We start from the raw sequence: 27,795 nt of genomic DNA on the forward strand, positions 1-27,795 counted from the left end.
CAATTGTTACAAAGAGAATAAAATACCTAGGAATACAACTAACAAGGTAAAGGACCTCTTCAAGGAGAACTACAAATCACTGCTCAATGAAATCAGAGAGGACACAAACAGATGGAGAAACATTCCATGCTCATGGTTAGGAAGAATCAGCATCATGAAAATGGCCATACTGCCCAAAGTAATTTATAGATTCAACACTATCCCCATTAAGCTACCAATGACCTTCTTCATAGAACTGGAAAAAACCACCTGAAACTTCATATGGAACCCAAAGCGAGCCCACATAGCCAAGTCAATTCTAAGCAAAAAGAACAAAGCTGGAGGCATCATCCTACCTGACTTCAAACTATACTACAAGGCTAAAGTAATCAAAACAGCATGGCACTGGTACCAAAACAGAGATATAGACCAATGGAACAGAACAGAGGCCTCAGAATGCCACACATCTACAACCATCTGATCTTTGACAAACCTGACAAAAACAAGCAATGGGGAGAGGATTCCCTGTTTAGCAAATGGTGTTGGGAAAACTGGCTAGCCATGTGCAGAAAACAGAAAGTGGACTCCTTCCTGACACCTTATGCTAAAATTAACTCCACATGGCTTAAAGACTTAAATATAAGGCCTAACATCATAAAAAAAACTAGAAGAAAACCTAGGCAAAACCATTGAGGACATAGGCATAGGCAAGGACTTCATGACTAAAACACCGAAAGCACTGGCAACAAAAGCCAAAATAGACAAAAGTGTTCTAATTAAACTCCAGAGCTTCTGTACAGCAAAAGAAACCATCATTAGAGTGAACTGGCAACCAACAGAATGGGAAAAAAGTTTTGTAATCTACCCATGTGACAAAGGGCTAATACTCAAAGAACTATTTTACAAAGAACTATAACAGATTTACAAGAAAAAAACAAACCTATTCAAAAGTGGGTGAAGGATATGAACAGAAATGTTTTAAAAGAAGACATATATGAGGCCAACAAGCATATGAAAATATGCTCATCATCACTGGTCATTAGAGAAATGCAAATCAAAACCACATTGAGATACCATCTCACACCAGTTAGAATGGTGATCATCAAAAAATCTGGAGACGACAGATGCTGGAGAGGATGTGGACAAATAGAAACACTTTTACACTGTTGGGAGTGTAAGTTAGTTCAACCATTGTGGAAGACAGTGTGGCAAATCCTCAAGGATCTAGAAATAGAAATTCCATTTGACCCACCAATCCCATTACTAGGTATATACCCAAAGGATTATAAATCGTTCTATTATAAAGACACAGGCACACATATGTTCACTGCGGCACTGTTTACAATAGCAAAGACCTGGAACCAACCCAAATGCCCATCAATGATAGACTTGACAAGGAAAATGTGGCACATACACACCATGGAATTCTGTGCAGCCATAAAAAATGATGAGTCCGTGTCCTTTGTAGGGACGTGGATGAATCTGGAAACCATCATTCTCGGCAAACTGACACAAGAACAGAAAATCAAACACTGCATGTTCTCACTCATAGGCGGGTGTTGAACAATAAGAACACATAGACATAGGGAGGGGGCATGACACACTGGGGTCTGTTGTTGGGGGGCTAGAGGAGGAACAGCAGGGGGTGAGGAGGTTGGGGAGGGATAACATGGGGAGAAATGCCAGATATAGGTGAGGGGGGATGGAGGCAGCAAACCACCTTGCACGTAAGTACCTATACAACAACCCTGCATGATCCGCACATGTATCCCAGAACCTAAAGTACAAAAAATAAATAAACAAATAAATAGAGGAAGTGTTCCTTTTCTCTTCATACCACAGAAGACAGTGGAGTCAGTGGTATCATGTCATAATTGAGGATTCCACTATTTATGCTTAGCAAAAAATAAAACTGAATAAAAGCATAAAATAACAAGAGCAAATTCAAAATAAATTTAATGCGGGAGAAGCCATCTGCCACTCCTCTTAACTCACTTGAAATAGGGGACATGAATCTTCTGCACCCTTGACCCTTCTCAGTTCTGACTTTGCTTGCCTTTCTTAGTGAGACCATGTTGTTGCACACATGGTAAATTTATGAATTTTTACATATACTCAATTTTTACCACATGACCAACCTTAGGCCCTATTCCCTGAGTCAGGTTTTGTTCCACATTGTATCCTGTTCTTCCCTATCTGCTTTTGCTCATGGTGTGACTTAGGGAGGATGTCCTTCCTCCCATTTACTAGTTATTTGTTCTTCAAGGCCCAGCTCAAATATCATTTTCTCAGACCATCCTCACTGCCTTGCTCAGGATTCAGGAAAACTTCTACTGCAAATTTTCTACTGCTGTTTGCCCCTTCTGGCTGTCTGGTGTGGGTTTCAGCTGGCTGCCCAGTGTTAGAACTGGATTGCAAGCTCCTGGAGCAGGGGTATCACATTCATTTTGTATCCCTGGTGGTTAGCCCTGTGCCTAAGCTTTTAATGATTTACATTTAGTACTTTAAAAAATCATGACATTTTCTTTGTCCAATAACCTATAAAATATCTGTGATGTAAATTCCAAGTTATAATGTTCCATTTTATGCTTACTTTGAAGTCCATCCCTCAATTAAGCAAATCCCTCAATTATTTGCTTAATTAATTTAAATTCTAATCAAAGGAATGATAAGTAACAATAAGATAGAGTTTTAAATTCTCTGGAGTTCTAAACTTCCATAGTCTTAAGCACTGTTCATCTACAACAGTGTTAAAAAAGTCATTATGTAGCAAGAACAATTTAGATGCATATCAGAAACATAAAGTGACTATTTTCTGTTTGGTTCCTGATAAGTTGCCATTATTTATCATTTAATAATCACCACCATCTGTCATTTAAAATGTTCACACCATCCACCAACATTAAATTGCAGAGCGAAGCTAATTCATTCCTCTTTCTGTTGGTCACATGTAACAAGCTCTGTGCCCACAGCTGTAAGCAGAAAGCAACACCTTGACTACCATGCCCAGCTTCATTTGTCACAGAGGGAATCCTAACTCATAATTTGAGTCTCTCGCCCTGTATACAAAATAAAACTGTATTTCATTTAAGTGTTTAACTTTTATCAATGAAAATTACAAATATATCCACAAGTAGAAAATAGAGTAACAACTGTACCCATGCAATACACACTCTTAAGCAGCTTTAATAACAATCGACTCATGGTCAATGTGTCTGCATCTCTACCTCTCTCCCTCTGCCTACCTTGGATTATTTGGAAATTAATCCTTGACACATTATCTAATCTATACATATCTCAAACTCTTAAAAAAAAACACTCACCATAATGCCATTATCACACCTAAAGACAGATGCCATCATGAACCTGCTGCAGAAATGGCTGTCACTAAATATTTCCCAATAAAAAGCTCAAAAGCTGTTTATAAACTGTACATATGTTCACCTATTACAATGGCACTTTGAGGATGAAAGAAAACTGCTCTTCCCTGAATGCTGCTTCATATTGAGTTCAGTTTTTGAAAATAAGATGCACATTATATGTATTCACATACAAGACACACAGCAAAATCCTTTGCACCCACACTCCCATTTCAAGCTCAACAGCCACTCTTCCTTTTGGTACCTGCCTAGAGTCCTAAACATGGATAATTTCATGAAGGGTTTCAAATGTATATCAGAACAAATGGTTTTAAACAATGCAGCCCTTCATTTTACAATTTCATATCACCCTTAATGAATTTCCTATGAATACAATTTGAAAGAGGTAGCACTTTTTGAAAAAGCAAATCTCAGGTTTTCAAAAGGCTGCAGAATTTTTTTCCTTACACATTAGAGGACATTTATGCGACAAAGTGTCTTTCTGCGAGCTAATATTGAATTTTCCATTGTTGGTGGCTCAGTCTCTCCTGGGAGGCACTTGATTGAATCAGTCTTGAAAGGTTTTCATTGTGTTTTTCCTGAGACCCTCTTATGTGTTACAGACGCAACTGTAGTGAGTACAGCTCTAATGGAAGATGCTGTCATCCTATTTCTCAGTCTGGTCTCTGTCACAATTGCTTGTGCCTCTTAAGAGGCTGGTATGCTATCAGGAAGAGGTCAAGGTAGACAGAAGCAGCAAGCAATAGCTCTTCACAAGGAATAGATAAAAAGTGGTGGAGAGAAAGATATGGTATGGCCACCATCGGATCCCCTTAGCACAAATTCTAGACAAATCTGCCGAAGTATAGAGTCAGATCCACACATTTATCAGCTAAGGACCAGAGGCAAGAGAGCATAAGAGAATTTCATCATGATCTGTAAGGGCGAGGCAGGATGAGAGTAAAGGGGAAAGGCAGGCATGAGTGACATGCTGCCACCCAGCCTGTCGTGCACTGCCGCCATGCCAGTTCCTACACTTGTGTCAGTTCCATGAAGGAAAATCACAGCCATCAAGTCATGCTTCTCTCTGACTAAACATTGCAGCTGGATTGTTGTTCACTTTCCCTGTTCTAATTTGAATGGCCAGACATTTTTCAACTTAAGCCTTTTTCCCTCAAAGAATCCTCCTCTACCTCAGTACCCTCATCCAAGGCCGACCTATGGCCAGGCACAGTGGCTCACCCCTGTAATCAGGAGGCTGAGGCGGGAGGATCCTTGAGGCCAGGAATCCGAGACCAGGCTGGACATCATAGTGAGATCCTGTTGCTACAAAACTTTTTTTTTTTTTAATTAGCTGGGTAGGGTGAACATGACTGCAGTTCCAGTGCTTGAGAGGCTGAGGCAGGAGGATCACTTGAGCCCAGGAGTTCGAGGCTGCAGTGAGCTATGACTGCTCCACTGTATTCCAGCCTGGGCAACAGAGGAAGACTCTGTCTCTTAAAAAACAAGCAAACAAAAGGGCATTGGGTCTGATAAGGTCCTCATTGTGTACATATATGACCCATTATTTTCAAATGAAGTAGACACAGTGCTATACAGTACTTTAAACCTTGAGGTACTTTCATGTGCATTTTTTTTTTTTGAGACGGAGTTTCGCTCTTGTTACCCAGGCTGGAGTGCAATGGCGCGATCTCGGCTCACCGCAACCTCCGCCTCCTGGGTTCAGGCAATTCTCCTGCCTCACCCTCCTGAGTAGCTGGGATTACAGGCACGCGCCACCATGCCCAGCTAATTTTTTGTATTAGTAGAGACGGGGCTTCACCATGTTGACCAGGATGGTCTCGAGCTCTTGACCTCGTGATCCACCCGCCTCGGCCTCCCAAAGTGCTGGGATTACAGGCTTGAGCCACCGCGCCCGGCCATGCATTTTTACTTAATACGCAGAAAAACTCTTTGCCAAGGAAGGCTTTATTACACTGACTTACAGTGATGGTAACAAAAGTAGAAGAGTGCTGATTTGATCAATTTACTAAGAATAAATTAATATCAAAATCAAAACACCACCATGCCTGCTTAATTTTTACAATTTTTGGTAGAGATGGAGTCATGGGGTCTCACATTATTACCCAGGCTAGTCTTGAACTCTTGGCCTCAAGCAATCCTTTTGCCTCAGCTTCCCAAAGTGCTGGGATGACAGGGGTGAGCCACCTCACCCAGCCGTGTAGAAAAATCAATCTTTCTTTTTTTTTTGAGACAGGGTCTCCTTCTGTCTTGCAGGCTGGAGTGCAGTGGCACAATCACAGTTCACTGCAGCCTCAATCTTTCAGGCTCAATGGATCCTCCTGCCTTAGCCTCCCCCAAGTAGCAGGGACTACAGGTATGTGATGACATGCTTGGCTGATTTTTTTTTTAATTTTTAGTAGAAACGGAGTCTCACTATGTTGCCCAGGCTGGCCTTGAACTCCTGAGCTCAAACAATCGTCCTGCCTCCTCAGCCTCCCAAAGTGCTGGGATCATAGGCATGAGCCACTGCGCCTGGCCAAAATACTTCTTAAGTGCTGTTGGTGACAAAATCTCATCAGCATTTCATACTCTATACTCAGAATTGTGTTTCATGTCCAAGGATCACACTCACAGAGCCCTGAAACAGTCTGATTATATTTTCACAATCTAAACAAAAGAAACAGAATTAGGATGTCAATCACACCCTCTTATTATCCCTTATACTGTTCTTGTATAAATTTTAAGGAAGCAGAAATGACTGAGACAGGTACAACAATTTACAGGCCTAAATCTACCATTAACCTCAATTGATCAGTTGCTTATTAACTTGTTTTTTGTTTGTTTGTTTGGCGGGGGTGTGGAAGTAGTCTGTTAAAAGTATTACACGGCATGAAACTGCATCAGCACTGCTGGCTGCAAATGAGCCTGGCACAGAATCAAAGAGTCCTACACTGATTGAATAATCAAAGTGCCGTACTGTTCAACTGAGGAGGGCGAGACAGGAGATCAGTCTTGTAAACCTAAAGAACACATATTCAGTGAAGAACTGGTCCACTTGAGAACGATGTATGTGCTTAAATGCTTTGAATCTGTGGTTGGATAATATTCTATTTTTAACTCCTGTGATTTAATATTTCTTAAAGATTGTTCTACCTTATGCTTAAGGAGCTGAAACTCTATAGTGTCATTTATCAGGATAGTGATTATGTACAAGTGGGAGAGTTGTTTTTTTAATCAACAATAAATGTCTTGCACTGTGAAAATAGCAGCTTGACTCCCACATTCATTTAGTAGCAGAAGGCATGAAATGAATTGGCCTTTTTGAATTATTTCCGAAATGCGCTCCAGATGCATATACATAGAGCACTAAAAATAAACCTAGTTGCTTTTGCTTTGTCCCATTGCTAAGCAACTTTTAAACCAAAGTGATATAGAATGAGTTCATCATCACTGTTCTTCAAATTTAAGTCTGTAAGAAAACCAAGCAATGTATGTTCCCAATATATAGTCTGATTAACCCTGTTGACTACTGATAGATGGCTGCCATGATGGGGGTGTGTGTGTGTGTGTGTGTGTGTGTGTGTGTGTGTGTGTGTGTGTGTCTTTTGTTCCTGATGGATTCGTTCATCTGAATGGTTCAGTGTTAGCTTCCTATTTATAGCGGCATAAATTACACCAAGGACGCGTGCTACTCAGATCTTCCTGTGAGACATTTGATCGCTCAGCTGTGAGGGGCACAGTTAGCTAACAGCCTCCAGCAGCAGTGCCCTCACAATATGCCCCAGGGTCTGAGCCAAGGCATATTTTTCCTGGGCATCTCCCAGCCGATAACTGATGGTCGCCTTATTTTCTGTTTCCTTCTATACACTTCAGGCTTTTGAAACGAGTAGTGTATGTCCACTGTCTCTTCTTGTTCACCGCCCACATCTCCTATACCAGAATGGATATCCCTTGCATGGATTATTGTATACTTTTTTTCTTAAACTAGAAGGTCACCAACTCCCTTATCATTGACAAAACATAACATCATAAAACTTTTAGAGCTAGCAAGTATCTGAGATTTATTCCAGTTCTCCCATTTTATGGATGAAGAAGAGCACATATACAATTTCACAGTGACTGGTTGTTTCATTTGCCTTGATCTGCTCTGCAGTATTTGATACTGCTGACTCCTCCATTTTAGAATAAAATACTGTCAATCTGATTTTCCCCCATAATTGGTTCAAGCAAAGGCCTGAGAAATTTTCCTGAGGATAAGCTACATTAGGCATGGGAAATGATACCATCACAGGTGTCTGTTTCAATCCAAATTCTTAGGCGAGACCCTGTCACCCTTTACCTACTCCTCCACCATCATCATGTTTCCAGAATTGTCAGAGGTTTTTGTTATGACTGGAAAAACTCCCTAGAAATGTATTTAGTCTTCCTCCTGTGCTGGAGTTGTGCTGTTTCTCTCTTAACTTTATATACTCTTCTACTGTAAGATATGCATTTGGTTAAATGACGGCTCTAGTAACTGACATACCTTACTGTCAAATTTTTCTTCCCCTTCTCCAATAAAAGCGCATTGCTTTTTACTGCCAGGAAGTTTTCAGATGTAGAAGCAATAAGGAGCAGGCAGCAAGTTGTCACTGCATACTGGGAACACTGTTAACATGAAGGAAAATTAACTCTCTTTCCTCTTCGCTAAGGGGAAAACAATCTCCATCTGTTCTCAGGTGATTTGGAAATCTACTTAGCTATTTTTCAAGGTTCTTTCAAGATACTGGTCCAGGGGAGCATATCCTAATTCTAGTTCTAAATGATAACATGAGAGTTTTAAGGCCCATTTGTTGTACCAGGATGCTATAAGCACAAGAAGTGCCAGCAAAATACAGTTTCAATGAAGCTGTTGGGTTTTCATGTAAATGCAGTAAGTTGTTTTGTCTGAAATCTCAAAACATCAAGGCCCTTATTTATGTTGTAAACATATTCAATTTTATTCCTTTTATTGTTTTGCAGCAGGAAGCAAGTGATAGTCTCGCCAAATTTAATTACGAAAAGAAGCCCTTTGAACTCACGGAAGCCACTGGTGTGATACTTAGTTGATGTAGATAATAATTAGCACAACTCAGTATCACTGTATGTTTTAATTTATACACATAAATATAGCTATTTGATATATATATGTGTGTGTATGTGTGTATATATATCTTTGTATCATATATACACAACTGAGAACCACTTTATTTCACTTCTTTTTGGAAAAAAAAGCAGGTCAGAAGATAAAAATAAACTACCCTACTTGTGTATGTAGTTATTTTCAGAATAAAGCAACCTTTCATCATCTTCCCCAAATCTTTGAAGGATGAATAGAGAGCAAGTTTTAAAAAAAGGGAGAGAGAGAGAGAAAAGCCCAAGTCAGTTATGTCTGGTGTGGGTCACCCAAAGGCCAGTCCCCTACATACTATGCCTGAAAGAGAGTTCAACCCAGACAACAGCCCGGAGTTCAACAGAGTTCAACCTAGGGACAGCATGTGGGGTGGGAAGTAATATAATGGAAAATTAGGTAGAATAGGTGCGCTCAGGAGAAAAGAAAAGTTAAATTAGTATTACTGTGGCATTCAGAATATTTCTCCTTGATTTTGGGAGAAAAAAACTAAAAAGGGTTATACTATATTAGACTAAATTAAGTAAATAAGCTATCAGTCTCAGGAGGGCCATTTATGAAGGTGAATTCCAAATTAAGATGCTGAATAAATCACAGAGATGATCTGCAAGATGCACCAGTGCCAGGTACAAGGGACTGAGCACATAAAGGGAGAATGAGATGTGGTCCTAGCCCCGTTAGAACTCACGCTTGAGTGGAAAAACATGACAAGGAAAGGAATGGTTAGCAAACAATACCATTAAAACAGCGCTTCACGAAAATGCCACGTGACTGCTACTGAGACTAGAAAATTTAACATCTACTTACATTTTTTAATGGGAAGGGGGAGACACAATTTGCAATAAATGTAATCATATGGCTAGGAAAGAAGGGGGTCAAGTTCCATGAATAATTCATTACTTAGAGAGTCAAGCTCTGTTTCTTCCCTACCTCTTCATGCAGCTTTAACCTATTTTGTGAAACAACTGACTTATTTCTCCGATATATTGTAGGCTTAATGTATAGAAAAGGGCTCTGACCATTTTTTTATGACATGCTGACTTGGCAGATTGTGTTCCTCACATAATGTAGCGTTCTGGGAAAGGGAAGTAATTTAAGGAACTTATACAAAAGAAAAATTCCTTCAATGCTTCACTATCTTCTGAATTCACTGAAAAGGGCACGGTCAAATGATACTTGATCATCACCTTAAAGTATTCATTGTTGTATGATGATGTTTGCCCTTTGGTAGCATACAAAAGATAAAATACCCTTATATTTCCATGGGATAAAAACTAGGAAAATTTGGTGTGCTAAAATCTTGATTAATGGAAATACTCTGGTTAACTTAGTGATAACTAGAAGTTTTTCCTTATTTTGTTTTGTTCATTTATTATTAGTCAAAAGGTATAATAAAGTCAATGAAAAACATTTCATTATTATTTGATGGTTCACACTCTTGTGCTGCTTCAGGTTAACATCAGTTACGACTGCAGAGCATGACAGAAATAGAAGGTAGGAGACTCATTTGGAACAGAAGTGACTCAAGGCACTCTCTGGACATTATGTTGGGAAACAATCCCAAATATTTCCCTGTTTAATTAGCATACACTGCTGGGTAGTAGAATTACAGCTAATAGACAATTCCATTTCATTAGATACATTTTGCTATATTTATATTTCAATTATGAAGACCATCTAAAAATATTAAGTAATTAAAACAGTACTTCTCTATCTCTCAGAATTTAAAAACATTTGGAATTGTTTCAGTCTGGTCATTCTTATATGCAATGTACTCAGAATCATTTCTTTGAACATGTCTCCAATGGCCTTTTTGAACAATTTTAATAAATATTTTCATAAGTCCTGGATTCTACATTTCTTCATAACTGCTGAATATATAGCACCAAGATCACAACACAATGTTATTAGTAGCCAAACAAATCAAATGTTTATTTGGCAACAAACTCTAATGCATGGCTTCGGACTACATAGAACACAAAACAGTCTAAGATACAACTGTTAGTGAAAATTATATGTGGATTTATATGTTGCCCATTCAAAAAAGCAGTTAAGACAGTTATATTGGGTGGCTGCAACTTGCCCTGAGAGACATGGCGTTTGTTAGGAATTTGAGGTTGGGCACCTAATTGACAGCACAGTAAGACTGATGAGAAATCTCCAAGGGTGGTTACGGATGACTCATCAGGTCCCTCATACAGAATTTAGAATCGTTATGCCACAACTCTTCCTTGGATGACTGCATGGAGGGGGCAAGATAATTTTCCACCCCCTGCTATTTCTCCTCTGTCCTTCCCTTCCCATGCTGCCCTCTCTTTTTGCCTCACTCAGGAGCCAACGTACAACACACAATCATCAAAGCCTCAGACCAGGTTGCTGGTCACAGCTAGTCAAGAGTTTGCGTTTTAGTATACCTACTTGTTTTGTGATTTTCTTTAAATACAATTGATGCTTGTATTTCCAATTCATTGAAAATCCGCTTTATAAACTGAGCATTTCTGTTTTATGACCAGTTGTAGATAAAGGCAGTACTTATTAAACTTTATTAAAGGCAGTACTGTTTCTGTCAATCTATCTGATGAAAACAATTCAGTGGCTGGGATGCTCCTGCTTTTGAAGGCTACTGACTCACTGTTGTCTTTGTCTTCTTCGACTGGACTGATTCCATACCATAAGGAAAGATGCACGTGGGCTGCAAAGTTTCAGTCGTGATTGTGCCAAACTGCAGGGGAAACTCTAAAATTTCATTCTCCATTTAACAAATATTTACTGATTTTTTTTTAGTGCTAGCTCTTCCTGGGCATGTAACCTAATCAATATCTACATCCCCAACACCCACACTGTGCCTGATGAACAGCAGGCTCACAGCAAAGTGTGATAAACAGATCAATAAAGAAGAAATGATTCTTTGTCTATGAGGAATCTGTGTTTTGTCTCTTGTCTGGGAAACGACACAAATACATCAAAAATTAAATGATAATATATGATAAGACATAGCCCCACAAAAAAACAGTAGGATCCTACAATGCCAGTGATTCTGTGGTTCTGTCTCCTTGGCAACACTGCCATCAGAGGCATGGAAGAGGTTCTGCCAATGAAAGGACACAGCCAGGGTGGCCTGCTCTGATAGCACCATAGCGCCCTGTACTCTGGGATTCTGCAGGGAAGGTTTCTGGGATGGTTCTGGTTCTGGTCCACACAGGGAAGAAGGCGAAGGGCAGCCACATGGCAGTCTGAGGCTGAGCTTAGGACAGTTGAGAAGGAGCTCAGCATGGATGGGAGTGGAAAGTTGGCAGGAGAGACCCAAGGTGGTGATGGGCAGTGAGGATGGAGAACACTAGCCTGGTATCTAACTGTGCTGTAGAACAGCCTAAGCAAATAGAAACTTAGTTGACGATGGTTCTTCATCTGCTTTAGGATTTTCCATAAAGTAGCAGTTCTCTCAAGTAAGTGAGATCCCTGGTCAAATATATAATTTCCAAATCTCTGGTCCTAGCATGAGACTTTATTACAATACTCAGATATTTTTAAAACAGATGAAATGGTCATACTGAATTTTCTCCCTAGATGGTAGATAAACACATCTTGTAATACCTTGAGAAAACAATCTTTTTATTTTTTTCTCTTCCCCCAGCAAAGGCTTCTTTGCAGGGATTGGGAAGGAACGCTAAAGATATTAATTCCGTATAAAGAGCGTTACTAGGACAATGCCTTTTTTTGTTGACTCAAGTCACAAAAGGAAAAAGCCTACTTAAATTGAGAGCATTTTCTGTTCTCCCTTCCCAATATTAAGAGTGATTGCCTGAGGGCAGGAGTTTGAGACCAGCCTGGCCAACTGGTAAAACCCTGTCTCTACTAAATATACGAAAATTAGCTGGGTGTGGTGGCGGGCACCTGTAATCCCAGCTATTCAGGAGGCTGAGGCAGGAGAATCACTTGAACCCGGGAGGTTGCAGTGAGCTGAGATCATGCCATCGCACCAGCCTGGGCTACAGAGCGAGACTCCATCTCAAAAAAAAAAAGAAAGAAAGAAAGAAAAAAAAAGAGTAATTGCATGTTTTTTGCTAAAGTGGACAGCAGTTTTAAGAATATTCCAAGGCTGGCAGTTAGTAGTTCACTCCACCCACTGCCTTATCATTACTCATGAGACTAATTCTTTTTTTTTTTTTTTTTTTTTGAGACGGAGTTTCGCTGTTGTTACCCAGGCTGGAGTGCAATGGCGCAATCTCGGCTCACCGCAACCTCTGCCTCCTGGGTTCAGGCAATTCTCCTGCCTCAGCCTCCTGAGTAGCTGGGATTACAGGCACGCGCCACCATGCCCAGCTAATTTTTTGTATTTTTAGTAGAGACAGGGTTTCACCATGTTGACCGGGATGGTCTCGATCTCTTGACCTCGTGATCCACCCGCCTCGGCCCCTCAAAGTGCTGGGATTACAGGCGTGAGCCACCGCGCCCGGCCTCATGAGACTAATTCTTAATGGCCTAGCCAGAGAGTTGGCAAGTCTCTTCCGCAAAGGATCAGATAGCAAATACTTTAGGCTTTATGGGCCATAACTCTGTCACAACTACACAACCATGCCACTGTAGCAGAAAGCAGCCAAAGATAGTTTTAATAGATGGGTAAGGCTGTGTTCCAATAAAACTTTACTGATACAAACGGGCAGTGGGCTGCTTTGTCCTACCGGCCATGCTTTGCTGACCTCTGGTCTAGCCTTTCGATCCTGAAATTACATTAAAATTTTTATGTTCATCTGAAAGAGACATCTCAACACACATATTTCCATCTAACTCTTCCATGCCCTATGAAGGTAATAACCAGTGTGGACAGATGTAAAAATTACTAAAAACACACCAAAATGCCTTATGCCCAAAAGATACTGGGTTTCATCCTTCAAATCTTTCTAGTAAAGTTAACATAGACATGTACCAAGGCAAATTTCAGAGCAGATTTGTCAAGGGATTAAATGAAAAAGAAAGTCAGATTTTTCAAATTTGTGAAGTCTGAGACTAATCTGTTCCTTATCAACAATTCAGAAAAGCATGTAGGCCATGCCACTTTAGTAAAATACATTTTGAAAAATAAATTAGATAAACAGCTTATCTCCTACGTGTCTAGATGAATTTCAAATCTTGTCATGGAAAATGGTAAAAGATGAGTCTCCTCGTAACTTTTTTTTAATTGTAGAAACCTTCAGAGAGAACAAATCCACAGATAATTCCCCTACTTTGCAGTGAAGAGATCAACAGAAAACAACATTCTGCGAAGGCAGATGCTTCTGTCCGAACAGTAGCTGACCAGTAAAGGTACGTATTTGACGCTGACTCTCCTGTAGCCAAGGCCTTGGCACTTCATGGGACATGACTGGAGATGTGGAAAACCATGATCTGGCCACGGGAAGAGGTTCTGGGAATAGTGGTATGCCCATTCACTTGGGATTTGTGAGAATATGGCAAAATTGGTACACTTTCAGCATTACGTGCTCACTGGCTACTAAGAACAGAAGCCACTGAAATGAGACAGCTTAAGTCTCATAATTGGATAGAGCATTTTAGAATTTTATTTCAGAAGTATCTATGGTTACAATTCCTTAATATAGACTAGTGGGAGGTTATAAAATGTAATAAAAATTTCTGACCACTGGCTATCATTGGAATTTATGTCTTTAACAGTAACAGCACATTTTGAAAAATGCTTAATATTTATAAAGTATTTTATAGTTTATAAAGCATTTTATGAGCACTATTACATTTGATCCTTAACATTTCTGGTAAGGTAGGTAGAGTATTTATCATTATTTTACTGATGAGGACACAGGCGTGGAGAAGTCACACGTCTGGTCTTCAGACACTATGGGAGGAGAAATCTGACTCAAAACAAGCAGCCTTTCTAAAGACTGTGCCATGCTACTTCTCTTTCAGCATCTTTGTGAACTTGTTTATTTCTTTACCAGATTCTAAAAATACCCTATGCCTGATAGATGATGATGTTATCTTGGCTAGGGCAGAATGACAGAGGCAATCATTTTAAATGACTCTTTTTAATTTACCACCAAAAATGTATGTCATCAAATACTTTATGGCCTTCAATAAGAGAGTATTGTGTTGTAGAAAGAACAAATGGAACACAGTAAGTAGTTGTTGAACTGAACTGATATTAGGAGACCAGAGTCCAGAGAGCCCGGTGAATCATTGACTAAATGAATCAGTTTTCTCTGTGTAATAAAGGAGAAACTGCACCTACCTTACTTCACAAAGATTTAACGAAATCAACTAAGAAAATGATGGTGAGACTGTACACATAAGTGGACTATGAAAGAGAGATGCAGATCAATGAAAATAATAATAGCTTACAATGATGGGTAGATTTACTGTCAAAAAGGATCAGATCATCGACTGTGTGACTACAAAGTAAAGATTAAAATACATAGATTTTTGAGTTGAGGAGAGCTAACTAGACACAACTTTCCAGAAATTTAAATACAAGAGAAAATATTTCAACTTTTAACACTTTGAGTGATGGCAAGTAGGTGGGGCACCAGTGATTGCTTATTTGGTAATAGGAGTGCAACATATATCCGATATGTACCACTGAAGCTTTTGAATACTGATTATAACACCAAATCGTTAAAAGTATATGATAAATAAAGACTAGGCTAAAATTTGGTCTTGACTATAGACAGCACCATCTGGGAAAAATAAGTATGTATTTGAAGAAGATATGGATATGAAAGTCTGTTGTTAATTGTATCAACAGTGAAACTACCTGATTCCACAGATGTCATTTAATAAAGGAACAACAGAATTACCTAAGAATGTGTTAGGAAAGAATTCCTAGCAGATAAATCCTGAGCGACCCACTAAATATTTGATTATTTGATAAAACTGGTAAAGCAGTAAGACTCTTGATACAATAAACCTATTCATATGTTTGCTCAGGGTTTAGCAAGCAGGTATGCAGTTAATGAAGAATGTTGCTACGGAGAACAGGATATGCAGACACATTATCCTGGCTTCTAGGATGGTCATATTATGAAGTTACAATTCCAGAGTTTCCTATATTGGTAAAATGTGAGAAGAAGATGCTTCTATAAAGATTATCATTACGTGTACCTGGAGGAATCCCGTAGTGGTATTAACAAGATTATTTCACAGTCATTATGTAATATAATCATATAAGTACTGATTCAAAATAGCAAGGTATTACACAAATGGTAGAGAAAACTACATTTTGAAGAACTGACATAATGTTCCCAGATGATTTGATACAATAAAATTCAGAATCAGAAAAGACAAGCATGAAAGCCAGAGAAAAAGGTGATTGAAGGAATTTACAATGTTTATCTTGATGAAGATAACAGGAAAGGGGGGGCATAAGAATTTTTTTTTTTTAAATATTTGCTGGGCTGAGGTACAGAACAAGAATTAGACATTGTATAGTTCCAGGGTCATAACTAGGACAAAAAGGCAGAAAGTATTGGGAGGTAAACTGTGACAATCTGGGGCAGAACTCTCTAATAATGGCCACTGTGTGGAACAAGAAGGGACTGTCTAGAGGTGGAGGGTTTCTTTCCACTGGAATTATTAGTGTGGTGGTTGAATTATTTGACAATAAAGGTCTCTTCCCACATCATACTCTGCTTATCTTTCAATCCTTGAAAGACTGTGAACAAGAAGAAGCAAGGCAACGGATTCTGTTCTGAGACTGGGGCAGCATAACGATGGGCAAGAGGAGGAGTTGCCACTTTCATTACCCTCCCCTCCAAAATAGGGGCATGAAACAGGTCAGCAGGGCCAACAGCAGCACAGAGTGGATATAAAAATTGCACTTTCTGGGGTAAGTCATGTCCTGGGAACAGCAAGGCCAGGCAATGGCTGGACTATCTACACAGGGAAGCCACAGAGGACAGTGATATCATCAGGAAGGAACAGTGGAGAGATCAGCTCTGGTGACCTGTGTATGGGAGGGCTGCATCCCAGATGTCCTCTGGACAGAAGTAATTAACACTCCCTTGGAGAGCATCCCAGCTTGGAGAGAAGAGGAAAGGGCTGTGCAAACGTGTCTCACCTCCTGCTTATTAGACAGGATGAAGAATTCCCAGGCAGGACAAATGAGTCAACCTAGCAAACAGGCCATGGATAAAATATAGTGTGATTCCAAAAGGTAGAAATGAATTAAAGCCAGTAAAGGGCAGTAAATGAGGAATGTGACAAACACAAGTTTGCTTCATTGGGAGTTGTGTGCTGAAGATGATCATAATAAAAGCAATCGTCAATCAAGAAATGGTGTGGGGATGACTGAATATCCACACACACAAGAATGAACTTGGATATCTACCTCCTACCATAAACAAAAATCACCCCGAAACAGAGCACAGGCCTAAATGGAAGAGTTACAACTAGAAAACTCTAAGGAAAAAAAATAGGAGTAAATCTTCATGACCTTGGATTTGACAATGGTTTCTTATGACATCAAACATACAAGTGACAAAAGAAAAAACAGACAAACTGTATCAAATCTAAAAGCTTTTGTGCTTCAAAGGACATCATCAAGGAAGTGAAGAGACAACCCTCAGTAAGGGAGAAACTATTTGCAAATTATGTATCAGATAAGTTGTTTATACAAATATATTACTATATTCATCATTCAGATATATAATCATACTTAATAAATATTTACAACAATAAAAAAAAAACAAATTACAAATGGGTAAAGGATTTGAAATACAAATCAAAACTACCATAAGATACTACTTAATACCCACTAAAATGAATACAATATAAAAGATAATGACAAGCGTTGGCAAGGAAACAGAGAAAACGAAACTCTCATACATTGCTGGTCAGATGTAAAATGGTGCTGCAACTTTGTAAAAGAGTTTGATGGGCTGGGTGCAGTGGCTTATACCGGTAATACCAGCATTTTGGGAAGCCTAGGCTGGAGGATCTCTTGAGGCCAGGAGTTCAAGACTAGCCTAGGCAACATAGTGGACCCTGTCTCTACAAATAAATAAATAAATCAGCTGGGTGTTGTGGCACGCACCTGTAGTCCTAGCTACTCGAGAGGCTGAAGCAGAAGAACCACTTGAGCCCAGGAGTTAAAGGTTGTAATAAGCTATGAGGGCACCACTGCAGCCCAGCCTGGCCAACAGAGCAAGACCCTGTCTCAAAAGAAAAAAGAAAAGAAGAAAAAGACAGAAAGAAATAAAGGAGGAAAGAAGGAAAGAAAGAAAAAGAAAGAAGGAAAGAAAGGAAAGAAAGGAAAGAAAGAAAGAAGACATCTGGTAGTTCTTCAAGAAGTTAAATAGAGAATTACCATATAATCCAGCAATTCCATTCCTAAGCATATGCCTATGAAGATTGAAAATGTGTGTTCACGCAACAGCTTGTATGCAAACATTAATACCAGCATTACTCACAACAGCCAAACAGTGGAAACAATCTTAAAGTCTGTCATGTGATGAATGGATAAAATGTGGTATATCCATACAATAAAATATTATTCATCAATAAGAAGGAAGTAAGTACTGATACATGCTACAACATGGATAAACCCTGAAAACATCAGGAAACTGAAAGAACTCAGTTATAACAGATCACATATTGCATTAAACCATTCATATAAAATGACCACAATAGGTAAGTTCACAGAGACAGAAAGCAGGTTAAGGGTTGCCAGGGGATGCTAGGAGGGAAGAATGAGGAGTGACTGACAGTGTAATAGGTTTGTGTACAGCAACATCAACACAAATACATCAGTAATGAATGTATTATGCTATGATGTTGGCATAGAAATTTTTTAGGTCCATTATAATCTTGTAGGACTGCTGTTATATATGCGGTCCATCACTGGCCAGGAAGTCTAGCTATATGGTACATGACTGTATTTTCAGAAGCTACAATTTATTTTCTTTATTTATGGTGGAGTTAAATCTTTCTATAATTTTGTCATTTATATTTTTCTGAACTGTACCTATTCTGAGCCACACCAAATATTTCTACTGAGTTGTTCTTTGTTCTTACTCATTTCCTAAGAGGTGTTTCTTTTCATATTAAATAAATAACCTCACATAACAAGCCAATACTTACATAGCAATTACTATGAGCCTGGCATGTTTCTTAGCTCTATAGAGACATAAATTCATTTAATAGTTACAATAATGCTATGAGTGGGCATCATCATCATTCCTATTTAAGAGATGAGGGACCTTCAGCACAAAGGTGTTAAGCAGTGGAGGCAGGATTTGAACCCATGCACTCTGGTCCAACTGTCCCAGCTAACCACTATGCTATCCTGACTCGAACAATCATAGCAATCAACAGACTTAAGAATGTCAACCAAGATACTCAGACACCAGAAAACCCGTATAATCTGGTCACTGTCAAAGACTGTGATAGTTGTTCTTTTCTGGAACTATACTGTCCAATATGCTAGCCACATGAGCTACTGAGCGCTTGAAATGTAGTTAAACTAAATCTAGATGTGTGGTAATGTGTATTGAATTTCAAAGCTTTAATATACATTAAAAGAATGTAGATACTCAAAACATTTTAATATTAATGTGTCAATACATTAAAGTAGTATTTTGGGCCAGGCACCGTGGCTCATGCCTGTAATCCCAGCACTTTGGGAGGCTGAGGTTGGTGGATCACAAGGTCAAGAGTTTGAGACCACTCTAGCCAACATGGTGAAAGCCTGTCTCTACTTAAAAAAAAAAAAATACAAAAATTAGACTGAGCGTAGTGGTGCGTGCTTATAGTCCCAGCTACTTGGGAGGCTGAGGCAGGAGAATCACTTGAACCTGGGATGCAGAGACTGCAGTGGGCCAAGACTGTGCCACTGCACTCCAGGCTGGGTGACAGAGTGAGACTCTGTCCTAAAAGAAAAAAATACTATTTTGAATATACTAAGTTAAATATGTTATTTAAATGGATATCACCTTTCATCTTAAAAAAAAACTTTTAGTGTGGCTACTAGAAAATATTAAATTACTATAAAGCCTGCATTATATTTCTGTTGGACAGGGTTGTTCTAGAAGGATGTATTATGATTGAAAGAGAAGTCTGCAGGAGCAGTGCATGGTTCTAAAAGGCTAATCATGGTGTATGCTGTCTTTGAAGAGCATGGATAGTCGAAATAATAGAGAATAAGCCAAGTGTTACTAAACTCATCAATTTCCAATATTCTGATGACTCATGAGGAACTCAAATAGAGGCAAGAGGAATCTGGAAGGTACTGTTGGTGAATCCAAAGAAATGGGTTAAAAACAAAAAGGAATATAGGGGAGGGGAAATCATTTTGTTTCTTCTTCTACCTCAAGCACAGTCTTTGAAAAAGAAATAGTTCTATGAAATATTTCTTAAAACTAATGTCTAATCTACCTCCATTACTTACCCTACACAGGTGAGTCACTATTTCACACACACAATCTATTTGCTATAATGAATATTTAGCCAACAGAGCTCCTCAGTAAATGCAACAAAACTATTTAAATATTGATAATCCATCTATATTACATATGTCCAGTAAATGTTTGGAAAAAAAATTATAATCTCTGGCCTTCCCCATCCCATACCCCAAATTATAAACCAGAATATTAGAAAGACCTGTAGGAATTCAATTGCAAGTGTCCCAAGGGCAGCCCTATGTCCAACTGAATTATCAGCATTACCAGCACCATCCCAGTAATGGTGATGCAATAAATGCCCAGTAAATTTTCACTAAATACATACAAAAAATGGTAGTTCATTGGAATTTTAAAGTCCACACCTAAACAATATAGAGAAGGCAAAGAATGGATATTCTAGACTGGTAAGCTTACTGTTGTAGATGGCTAATTACACAGATGGCGGCAAGTACTTAGATTGAAGACCCAGGAGTCAGCAAAGGTTTTCTAAAATCTGACTTCACATTCTTTTTCTGACCCTGCCTTTATCTGTGCAGGGAGTGACTCAAACTGAAATAACTCCTGAATTCCTTAAGACCTTTGACAGAGGTCTTTTATACCTTAACAAGGTAGAGAAATAGCAGGCATGATAATCTAACAGTTAGAAGGCATAGTCACGAGTAGAAAAATCATACAGGAAGACTGGCATTTGGGGGACTGAGGTCCACCTAAAGAAATTCTTCAGGGGTGGATCAGGAATCCCTCTTGGTCAACGTTTTTCTTCAGTAAGTTGGAAGAAACATGAAAGGCATATTTGCCAAGTAACACAAAGATGGATGAGACTTCGGATATAATTCAAAGACTATTTGGTTAGAATGGTATATAGCTAATGAGAAGACTTATCTAGGACAATAGTTTTCAAACTTTAACATGCAGCAGAATCATCAGGAAGGCTTATTAACACATTGCCAGGACTCATCTCCAGAGTTTCTCACTCAGAGAGTCTTGGGTGGGGCCAATAATGTGCATTTCCAACAGGTTCTCAGGTGATGCTGCTGCTACTGGTCCAGGGACAACCCTTTGAGAAGCACTGGTACAGAAAATTCCTTCGTCTACTTGTTTGCAACACCATGGTTTCTTTCTTAATTCCAATCTTCATGGCTAAGGTTCTTGAGTCACATTCTAGACTGCTGCTTTCTATGACAGTTGGCTTTCTGTGGTCTCAGAACCCATGCAAGCCACATCATTTTCTAACTATCCTGTAGAAGACATTAGTAAAGAGTGCAATCCTCTTCTGGAAGAAGAAATCAAGCTGTTTCTTGAGGTACCCCCCCTCCCCAACATATTTAAACTTCTAAGTACTTATGGTAAAATTCAAAAGGAAAATGGTTCAGAAAGCTTATTTGGAAAGGGAGGCTCTATCAGGAAGAAGATTGGCATACTCACCAGAGAGGAAATATACCCAGTCGTGTGGTGATAAAAACCATGGCAAACATAAGAAACAGGAGATCGCACATTTTCTGAAACTTGGCATAATTTGCCATTTTGGCAGCCTATGAAAGAAAGGAATGTGACATATTAATGTAGTTAAACTGATAATAAAAGTTTCTTTTAATATGCGTGAGTCTCCTATAAGACATACTTTACCAAATGCATAAAACTGCCTGTGACTGAAACGTCATGCACCATGTATCAGTTTTTATAAATTACCCACAAGTTTAGTGAAAGGCAGCATTAGCTATAAGTAGAATTCCTGACTGTTACAGATTTAATACAATATTCAGCAACCTGAAAAATTCAATTGTATGGTTGATTTCGGAAAAACAGAGGGAAAAATGAGAAATTCTTGCATCATAAATGCTATTAGCAAGCCAGAGACACCAAAACAGAAATCTGGCATAAAAGTTCAAACAGAAGTGCTGGATAATCCTTTAAACCTTTTTATGAACCTCAAATACTGAGGCCACAAACTTTATACAGAATATATGGAGCTTTTCTGTGTTTTTCTTCCTTTCTCCTTAAAATTACAGGTTTTCTTTAAACAGGCACAAGGAGTACTGTGGGGATATGCTTTTCTGGCTTTTTCTCATGAACTTAGAAATGAAGAAAGCATTGAGATCATGTTATTTCAACTAATCCATTTAGGTAGAATTTTCAAAGTTACATGAATGGGTCATTTTTACATGTGGGGTCACTAATGTTCAAAGCGTTTGTGAAAAGTACTCTAATAATTTATGACAGTGACTTAAGTGATGACATCTTATATTATACATTAGTCTAGGGAATAAATCATATCCCTTTCTCTACCATCCACTTTTTTACAGCTGATTCTAAAAACAGGTGAGACTGAAAACATAATTTTGCTTAATCATCTTTTTTTACATTTTTGCATAGAATTCACAGCATCTACACACAGGGTTATAAATTGATGATGTCTTCTCAATTTATAACGTTATTTTCTACTTCTTGGAAACTTAACTGAGTGAGATTTGAAAAGACTGTTGACATTATCCACAGAAGTTATAATTTAAAAGCTTTAAGTAAAGCACAAAGCTATGAGAGGAATGTATTCCTAAGGGGAAATATCTACTAACTGGGTGGAAGTTAGAATCATAAGCTTTTAATCTCATGAACATTTAAGGTGTAGCACCACAAATTATGTTAAAAGGTACCTTCTTCTGGCTAGGTAAATCATGGTATTTTTCTTTTATATTTTTTTCATCAGTATTCAGTAAATAAGCTTTAAACACAAACTTTTCAGAAATATCTAGGCTATAACATAACATGTTGAGGAGTTGACAGGTGACTTATCTCAATAATTGAATATTCTAAGTGTTATTTATTTTATAATGTTAAAGAAAATCTAGGTGACGAAGAACCTTTGTTTTTAAGTCACATGACTGGGATTTCTGAATTTTTTCTGGATACAAGTGGAACTTGATTAGAAATTTTCTCAATCATGGCACTAAAAAGCATCATGCCAGCCATTTCCACAGGCAACAAGGCTGGCTAATTGTACAGGATTGATTTCAAGCCTTAGGTTGTGCATGAATTTCTACATCCAAACGCACTTGAGATTTAACCAAATGGTAACTCATTTCCAGGGGATCGCCCTTTTACTAATTATATTTCTCCTATTTAAAAAAATATGTTGAATAGAGGTTAGCTTGAAACATTTAAAAATCATAGCAACAAATTATCATTTGACTTACCTAGCCCATTAGGTCTATTTTTCTGTTTCATAACATTAAAGGACCAGAGTTTTTAACAAAGTGATGTACATACCTCAAATCTTAATTGCCTTTATAGTAGGTTCAAATTTCATAGCATAGAATTCTGCTTATATTGCAATAACAGGTCATTATTTGAGGACATGTCTAGTCTATATTCACAGAACAGTAAATGCTTCAAAGGTGGCAAAACAAAGGACTTAAAGCAAAATGGTGGGTTAAAAAAAAATCAGAATTCAGGTCAGATTGTGAGAACTATTTCTATATGGGCTTTGTACTCTTGTAAGGTAATTTTGACCAGTTATATAATTTCTTAATATGAAGTGCAAAGACTTTAATTATATAACATTATTGACTATGACTGTTCACAGGAGCTATAGCTAAAAGTAAATATCACATCACAATATTCCTTGGGATTTTACCTTTTGAAATATGCTAGAACATTTTTTTATTTATTTTATCACTTTAAGAATTCTAAATAATAATAATTTAGAAAGTTAATTCAAGTATAACCAATAGTTCCACAGATATTCTTTATACATATATATAAACATAGTTTCTACATAAAATTTGCAATTCATATTCCCTTTTCACTGTAAAAACATAAGGACAATGTGTATTGGCAATAAAAATGATGACCCCTACTTAATTTTACTGGGATGTATAGCTCCTATTAGTAACTAAACTGAGTTTTACAAAATTTCCCAATAAATTAGGGTAAAAGTTACAACACACAAAACCTAATCAAATAATGATTTTCCTTTGTAAAATTACTCATTTTTTAAGTGTAGAATAGTAAGAGTTTTCATCATTCTATTAACAATGTTAATTTTTTGTATAAAAGTTTACATACAAATTTAAAATCTCATTTTCATCAGTTTAACCTACAAAAAAACACTCTGCAGTTTCAATGCAGTTATTTACTATTGTACGCAAGCACCATCTAGCCTAACATTGAAGAGCTAGAGAGATTGGGGACTTCCTAAATTTTGGATTTTGTATTTTTAAAGATGAAAGAAAACTTTTACCTCCAGAAGAGCATCTGCCGAATCATGAAGACAAAGGACCAGGGTTCCTACTCGGGCCATATTGTTGACGTATGAAAAGGTAATCAAGAAAATAGATACAAGGTGGTGCAGGAACATAATGCCGAAGTCCTTGAGGAAGGAAAAAACACAGCCATATTAGAGTATAGCAACATCACATTTCCATTCAGCCATTCTCCACTGAACCAGTACTGAGAGCCTCCACAAGCCTAGCACTGAGGATGAATAAGGTATGAATAAGGTATAACTCGTATCCTCTGGAAGTCCATCATGTGTTGGAAGAGACGCACAGGAGATCAGTGGAAGCTGGGAAGTCCAAGATCAAGGATCTGCCAGATTTGGTATCTGGTGAGGGCCCATTACCTGGTTAATAGGTGGTGCGTCCTAGCTGTGTCATCATGGCAAAAGGGGCAATGTACTTCTTTAGGGCTCCAGGAGATAGGAGGACATCAGTGACTACCAAGAATGCGATCAATGCCAGAACAGAGACCATACCATAAAGAGTATTTCGTACCAAGCCAAAGAATTTGAAGTTATGGGAGAAATCACTACAGGATTTCAAGCAAAGAAGGGCATTACTTGGATTTGAACTTTAGGACAATCTTTGGGGCAACTGTGCAGATTAAACCGGACCACTTCTCTGACTACTAATGGCTGAAGCTTTGGAAGGTATTGGTTGTATCTTTGACCAGAGTGTGGCATCTATGAAGGGACAGCAGGTTAAGCTCAGAAGAAAAGGGTATCCATCATATGGCTCTCATACTGGGCAGTCCACTGCCTACAGAAGGGCTGACAAGCCACATAGCAAGGTTTAAGGTGGTGCTGTGGTCTAAATATTTGTGTGACCACCAAATTTATGTTAAAATCTTAATGCCCAAGGTGATAATATTAGGAGGCAGGGCATTTGGGAGGTAATTAGGTCATGAGGCCAGAACCCTCATGAATAGGATTAGTGCCCTTATAAAAGAGACCCCAGAGAGCCACTTTGCCCCTTCCACCATAAGAAGACACAGCTAGAAGGCACCATCTATGAGCCAGGAAATGGGCCCTCATTAGATACCAAATCTGCCAGAGCTTTGATCTTGGACTTCCCAGTCTTTGGAACTCTAAGAAATCAATTTCTGTTGTTTATAGGACTCCCAATATACAGTATTTTGCCACAGCAGCCCAAACGGATTAAGACAGGGGTGACTGTTTTCTGTTATCTCAGATTTCTTGAAATGTGCATCTTAGTGTTAGCATCCTTCTCCCAGAATACGCCTGTTGGAATACTAAAATAAGAATCCTACTATGTTTGCTTTTCTGATAGGACCTACACAAACAAGCCCCGAATTTTTAAAAATTGTTTTATTTTATTTTAGATTTGGGGGGGTACATACGCATGTTTGTTACTTAGGTATACTGCATACTAGCAGGGAAAAAGAAGCAATCATGATAAGAAGGGTGAGGAGTCCTGGTTGCTGGGGGAGTACACAGAGAGGCCAGGCCAGGGCAGGCCTCTCTAAGAAGGTGACTTAAAGGTGACGAGGAAGCTAGTCTTAAAGATAGACGGGGAGAAAATATTCAAGCCAGAGAAAACAACCAAGGCAAAGGCGTTATCCATCATGCTCTTTCCAACCTGATGTGTTCAAGGAATAGCGAGGAGGTGTGAGTGGCTGGAGTCAGGTAAGAGGGAGAGACGTGTAGAAGCCAGAGCAGCATTATAGATTTTAAAAATTAGCACTTTGGGAGGCTGAGGTGGCTGAATCATGAGGTCAGGAGTTCAAGACCAGTCTGGCCAATGTGGTGAAACCCCATCTCTACTAAAAATAAAAAAATTAGCTCAGTGTGGTGGTGCGTGCCTGTAGTCTCAGCTGTTCAGGAGGCTGAGGCAGGAGAATCACTCGAACCTGGGAGGCGGAGATTGCCATGAGCTGAAATCGCGCCACTGCATTCCAGCTTGGGTGACAGGGCAAGACTCTGTCTCCAAAAAAAATATTAGTAGCTTCTTTTTATCTATTACCACTACTTTAAAAACAGAGATTTTAACTATATTGAACAGAAAGTAATCACTCTATATTTAGTCCCTGATATGTAACTGTTCTATGTAACATTTGTACTCAGATATAAATTGGGAGATTAAGCGTGAAGAATAAAATTATTTCTGGGGTTGTAAGGACTTAATTTTACCTCTCACACTGGAGTAGGTACTTATAAGTACTCTCTGATACGAATCCTAGTCATGAAAATGAAACAGGGCTAGGTTTTTATTCTTATAGATGTCTTCATAAACTCCTTCCTACAACATTCCGTTGGGGCTATTCTTGCTTGTTCTGAGAATCAGTGTGGGCGACAGTGCTAAGGTTGGTGGATGCTCAGCCAAGCTACTTGGGCTTTGTTCTGGTTTACAATGGCAACAGCAACTAGATCAGGTAGACTTCTCAGTTCCTTGCAAATGTGACTTAATCTTCTACCCAAGGGGAAGGAAGAGGCCCTAGAGGTGTCTCTTTCTCGGAGCTGCCTCGTACTTTTCCTCTGTAACCCTTTAGCTCTCACGGCTTCTGCCGTGGTTCCTGATTCACTGGGAGACAGAGCCACTTTCTCCTGCATCCCCACTTACCTCTCCTGGACTCCCACTTACCTATCCACCTTTCCTACAATGCAGAGAGACCTCTGTCTCTAATTTCTATTCTCCAATTCAGTTCAGTTACATGATTATTTTTTGTTTGGTTTGTCTGTGGTTAAGGCAATTTCTATTTTAAACAGAAGTGCAAGAAAGTTAAAACCAGGGTTTTGACAGAACCAGACTGCTGAAACATGTAGATGTCTTGAACAATTATGCTCAATAAATAACTATGGAGCACCTATTTCATAACAGCCAATTTGTAATCCAACTCATATTAATTTTGTCATTTTTTTTGAGACAGAATCTCACTCTGTTGCCTAGGCTGGAGTACAATGGCATGATCTTAGTTCACTGCAAGCTTCGCCTCCTTAATTCAAGCAATTCTCATGCCTCAGCCACCCAAGTAACTGGGATTACAGGTGTGAGCCACCACGCCCAGCTAATTTTTGTATTTTGGGGTTTCACCAGGTTGACCAGGCTGGTCTCAAATGCCTGCCTTCAAGGGACTACCTGCCTCAGCCTCCCAAAGTGCTAAGATTACAGGCGTCCAGCTATCTATACAATTAAAAGACTGGATCAGGTTATTTTTATGTCGTCAATTCTACAATTCTAGGCTTCACAGCTACAGTGATTAAATAATAATTGAAGTCTTTAATCTACTAATTTCATATTTGTGTATATGTGGCAGGGAGAGAGTGTGGGAGAGCCCATGCATGCACCCTTTTTATTCAGCAGCTGAGTAGCTGTTGGTGTCACTACAGATTGGGGTTTGAAAAGTCAACTTCAACAACTTTCATTGCTTAAATGGTTCTGTCTACAGTTTAGTGAACATGTCCAGAGGTTATTTTCTCCCCTGGAAACTGCCTCACATTTATGGACAACCATGCATATTGATTTATTACTAGGATAAATGGTATATTAGTTTCCTAAATGAGGTCAGATAATTTAAGAAATGAAGTGCAATGATCTCTCTTATTTTCAATTAACCAACTCTCCAAACAGCACGACACACTGATGATAGATACCGCTGTCAGAAGAAT

The 27,795-nt window shown here is 38.8% G+C and overlaps 1 protein-coding gene across 2 annotated transcripts in view; it reads right to left on the reverse strand.

The window, feature by feature from the left end:
- Window positions 1–27,795, reverse strand: part of CERS6 (ceramide synthase 6) — a 328,855-nt gene that overhangs the window by 31,703 nt on the left and 269,357 nt on the right. For both annotated transcript variants that reach the window (XM_012440541.2, XM_012440540.2), the window contains exons 7-8: window positions 24,133–24,261; window positions 21,321–21,427 (exon numbers count right to left, since the gene is read on the reverse strand). In XM_012440541.2, coding sequence (XP_012295964.1) covers window positions 21,321–21,427; window positions 24,133–24,261 — 236 coding nt within the window. The remainder of the gene's footprint in view (window positions 1–21,320; window positions 21,428–24,132; window positions 24,262–27,795) is intronic.

The sequence above is a fragment of the Aotus nancymaae genome, unplaced genomic scaffold (assembly GCF_030222135.1).
Source record: "Aotus nancymaae isolate 86718 unplaced genomic scaffold, 86718_ANA_hifiasm-v0.15.2.pri h1tg000029l, whole genome shotgun sequence".
Lineage (NCBI taxonomy): Eukaryota > Metazoa > Chordata > Mammalia > Primates > Aotidae > Aotus > Aotus nancymaae.